We start from the raw sequence: 4,713 nt of genomic DNA, 5'->3' as shown, positions 1-4,713 counted from the left end.
GGCTCAATTGCCCCTAACTGCCCTCCCCTGCCGGCCTGGTCACCCCCAACTGTCCTCCCCTGCAGGCCTGGTCTCCCCTAACTGCCCTCCCCTGTAGGCCTGGTTGCCCCCAACTGCCCTCCCTCCCCTGCTGGCCATCTTTGACCACATGAGATGGCATCTTGTATGTTGGAGTGATGGTCAATTTGCATATCACCTCTTTATTATATAGGATGTTTGGTTTCTTGTGTGTGTGTGTGTTTTCCCCCAAAATACATTTTCAAAACTTTTAGATGAGAAGTATTTATTAGTGTTCTAACCAGTTAAGACAACCCAGTAGAAATGTTCAAGACATTCCTATGGAATAGGACTACTATCTAACTAGTAACTAGTATAACTAGTTTGTAACATAGGACCAGAGGGATGTTTAATGTAAAAACAGACACAGTCAAGGAAGTTTACTGTTACAGACTGAATGTTTGTGCCTCCCAACCCCCAGCCAAATCCTCATATTGACATCCTAAACCTTATGTGATGGTAATTAGGAAGTGAGGCTTTTGGCAGGTGATTTGGTATTAAGGACAGTGTCTTCATAAATGGGATCAATTTCCTTATGAAAGAGGTCTGAAAGAGATGCCTCAGCCCTTTAAAGACCAGGGAAAAGTCAGCTATGAAACAGGAATGAGGCCTTTATGAGACGCAGAATTGGCCATTGGCTCATGCATTGATCTTGAACTTCCCAGCCTGCAGAACTGTGGGAAATGAATTTCTATTGTTTATCTGCCACCTAGCCAATGGTATTTTGTTATAGCAGCCAGAACAAAGACAGACATGTACATACCTCACTTTCCTGAGTCATACCTATTTTAGGCATTTATTTACCCCCAAAATAACCAAGTTAACAGGTCTATGGTGCCTTTCTAATCTTATATTCCTTCCTATCAACATACATCATCTCATCCTTACCATCACTGAATCTTTCTAGGTCATTTGTTCCCAATAAACAAAGAAAAGGGTAAGATTATGATCTTTCCCATCCCAAACCAAATTCACTTGTCTCTCTTGTCTGTGTGGATTCCATACTCTACATGGTAGTTAAAAGCAATCTTTTGAAAATGCTAATCTAATCATGGGCCCTCCCCTTTGTTGGTGGCTCCCTACATTACCTTCTAATGATGTCTCTAAATTTCCTACAGTGGTGATAACTTACCTCACTAGCTCCATGGTTTAACTTTGCTCCTTCCCATTTATATGTTTTAGCTAAATGGGAAAATGCAAACAGACTCCTTGACTGCGATGAAACACTTGCTCCATGCCTGGATCTATCACCCCACTCCACCGCAGACATTATTTCCTCCAGAAGCCTTCTCTGACCCCAACTTATCATAACACACTATTACAGTATTTATGGCATTTATAACTGCCTGTTTACTAGTCCATGCAGCCTACTAGCGTAAACTCCTTGAAAATAGAGACCTATCTGTAGAATAAGGTAGGTTCTCAGTAAATACTTATTTACTAGTGTTAGTAGAAATAATAATAGCTATCAAATACTGAGTGTATACTTTAGCCAGGCACTGTGCTAAGGGTTGTACACAACAATCCTTGATACTTAAATAAAAGATGAGAGGTATTTAGTTACATTTAGTGAGTGCTTTCAGTATACCAAGACTGTGCTACAAGGAACATTATCTCACTTAATCCTATAAACAACCCTATAAAATGGGTACTGTCATTCCATTTACACCTGAGTCAGAGGTTAAGTGGTAGAGCTGGGAAAAGAATCTGGGTCTTTCTCATTCAAAAGTCTGTGCTTGCCCAGCCGGTGTTGCTCAGTGGTTGAGCATCGACCCATGAACCGGGAGGTCACAGTTTGATTCCCAGTTGGGGCAAATGCCTGGGTTTTGGGCTCGATCCCCAGTGGGAGACATGCAGGAGGCAGCCAATCAATGATTCTCTCTCATCATTGATGTTTCTTTCTTTCTCTCTCTCCCTCTCCCTTCTTCTCTGAAATCAATACAAACATATTTTTTAAAAGTCTCTGATTTTTAATTATTATGATATACAACCTCCCCAACTAGGTTCTATTTCTCAGTCTACCCATTTCATACCATCCTGACTCAGCTTCTAACATGTTCAAGAGTAGCTTGTTTCACAAAGAAAAAACAAAAACAAAAACAGTCTTAGCTTCCTTATGAGTTGCACAATAATCTTACTTTGTTCTCTTTTTTGGACCCAAAGATTCACCTTTGCCATCACCACCTGTGAATCTTTTGTCTTTGCCTCTAAATTGTCTCCTTTAAATGGATATTGAGAAAATGATTAGTGGTTTTAATGGAGAAGGGCAGAAACTTATAACCTAATTCATAGATTCTTTCTCTGGGAAGGCTATCCTATTCAGTCAAACATTTAGCTTAATGAACCGCGTCCAGCATAGCCAGGGGTGAACCTGAGGAGGGGCAGTAAAGGATTAAAGAAAACAGACAAGAGAATACAGTTGGGACCAGGTGGATCACTGCCTGGATGAGGAAACAGTGACCCAGCCTGTAAGCCCAACTTTATAGTCAGAGCACACAAAGCAAAACAAGGGGAGTGGTCAACATGTTTACAATGCTATTGAGAATTTCCTTACTCAAACCGTGTTTTGGCAGCACCTGCTGCACCTCCCACAGCCCATTAGCTACCTAGGAAGGAACAAGGGAGGACTATAAGGTCAAGCTTAATTGTGCTAGGAGGGCTCTGCCCTCCAAGCTGGGACTTGTTTGTGGCTCTGCCACAGATCAGTCCGAGGCTTGACCCTATAGCTGCTCCCTACAGCTTAAGAAGAGAAACAGGTCAAATATCAAGGAAGAGGGGACAAATAATTAAATGGCTAGATGACATTTGGAACAATAAATAAAAAAACCACAGCCACAGAATCACATCACATCAAGCCTGTAAGATCTAAGGCAGTCGTGGGCAAACTACGGCCCGCGGGCTGGATCCGGCCGGTTTGAAATGGATAAAACTAAAAAAAAAAAGACTGTACCCTTTTATATAATGATGTTTACTTTGAATTTATATTAGTTCACACAAACACTCCATCCATGCTTTTGTTCCGGCCTTCCGGTCCAGTTTAAGAACCCATTGTGGCCCTCGAGTCAAAAAGTTTGCCTACCCCTGATATGGCAACGTTCTTCACCAGATTCCTTTTCTGTGAAATGGAGATAACAAATGCATCCACTTCATAGGATCATTGTAAAGAGTAAACGGGTGAATACAAGTAAAGCAATGAGAACACTTGCAGTGGTTCTCAACCTTCCTAATGCCGCGACCCTTTAAAACTGTTCCTCATGTTGTGGTGACCCCCAACCATAAAATTATTTTCATTGCTACTTCATAACTGTAATTTTGCTACTGTTATGAATTTTAATGTAAATATCTGATATGCTATGTGTGTTTTCCGATGGTCGCGACCCACAGGTTGAGAACCGCTGACTTAGAGCATACATGGCCATCAGTAAGCACTGAATAAATCTCGGCTGTACTATTATTATAGTTGGGTTTACAGACTTCTGAAAAGCTAATGAGAGCTACAGATCCCTGAACCCATCTAGAGTCAAACTCCAGGTCTTTATGGAGAAAGAAAGCTAATGAGAGCTACAGATCCCTGAACCCATAATTCTGATCTAGAGTCAAACTCCAGGTCTTTGTGGAGAAAGAAAGAGAAAGAAAAGAAAAGAAAAAGAAAAGACACGAAAAGAGAAAAGAAAAGAAACAGACAGTGAAGGTCCCAAATGATGCTAAGCCCCCAGAGCCCAGAAATGAAAAAGGAGTGTTCCAAGCAGGTGGAAGTCTCAAAACACACACACACACACACACACACACACACACACACACAAACACGATGTGGTTACAGAACGAGGAACCAACAAATAGCAGGAGCCAGCAATTCATGTTGCAATGAGCAAAGGAGACGGCTTTATTAAATCTTGCAAATGTAAAATACATTGTATTCCACCTGTTGCTAACGGTACTAGGTTCCACAAAAACTTAAAGAGTATATTCGCTTCGAAGTCATCAAGTGTTATCAGTAGAAAAGGCAGTGATAAAAAACAACAACACAAAAACTGAAGTCCCAGAGGAAGAAAGAAGAGCAGTTATGACTTCGACAAGGATAAAGCTCCCTAAACTGGAGATTTGCAGACATGCGGTCTCCCTGCTCCAATCTCCCCGAGCTCGGGGAGCCCCCGCCCCTGCAGGGACAGTCACAGGTCACTGTCGCCACTGCCCAACCTTTCCCTTCCGCTGGGACCCCCATCCCTCAGAACTCCCCCAGAAAGAGAACAAAAGACCAGAGAGGAGGACAGGTTGAGGGAAGAAAGCCAATACCAGTCCCTATAAGCAGGAAGCACGGTGCCAGGCCGGTCATTTACATCTGAACTTAGTCCGCGGGGCGACTTGGAAGAAGGGAATGGACAGGACGGGGTAAAGGCTGGGAAGAGAAGCGACTAGGAGGTGAGAGGGGTCAGGAGAGTTCGAGGGCTGGGGGCAGCCTGGGATCAGAAAGACTGCCAACTAGGAAAGGAAGGGCCGGCGGTGAGAACCGGAGCGGGGAGAGGGAGGAAAGGGAGAAGGAGCTGTGCGGGAACCCGAAGCGCCGCGGGAGGCAAGCGCTGAGCCGGACCGTCCGCTGCTGTCAGCCGCTTACCTTGCTACGCCCCCCGGAGGCGGCGCGCTGCTGCGCGGGGGGCG

The 4,713-nt window shown here is 43.8% G+C and overlaps 1 protein-coding gene across 1 annotated transcript in view; it reads right to left on the bottom strand.

Moving 5' to 3' along the window:
- LOC102753075 (cytochrome b5 reductase 4) overlaps positions 1 to 4,713 on the bottom strand; it is a 75,356-nt gene that overhangs the window by 70,374 nt on the left and 269 nt on the right. The window contains exon 2 of the mRNA XM_015570288.1: positions 4,670 to 4,708. Within this exon, the coding sequence (XP_015425774.1) occupies positions 4,670 to 4,708 (39 nt within the window). The remainder of the gene's footprint in view (positions 1 to 4,669; positions 4,709 to 4,713) is intronic.

Source organism: Myotis davidii, unplaced genomic scaffold, assembly GCF_000327345.1.
Source record: "Myotis davidii unplaced genomic scaffold, ASM32734v1 scaffold185, whole genome shotgun sequence".
NCBI lineage: Eukaryota > Metazoa > Chordata > Mammalia > Chiroptera > Vespertilionidae > Myotis > Myotis davidii.
Note: the sequence above shows the minus strand (reverse complement) of the source record. Positions and strands in the feature narration are given on the sequence as shown.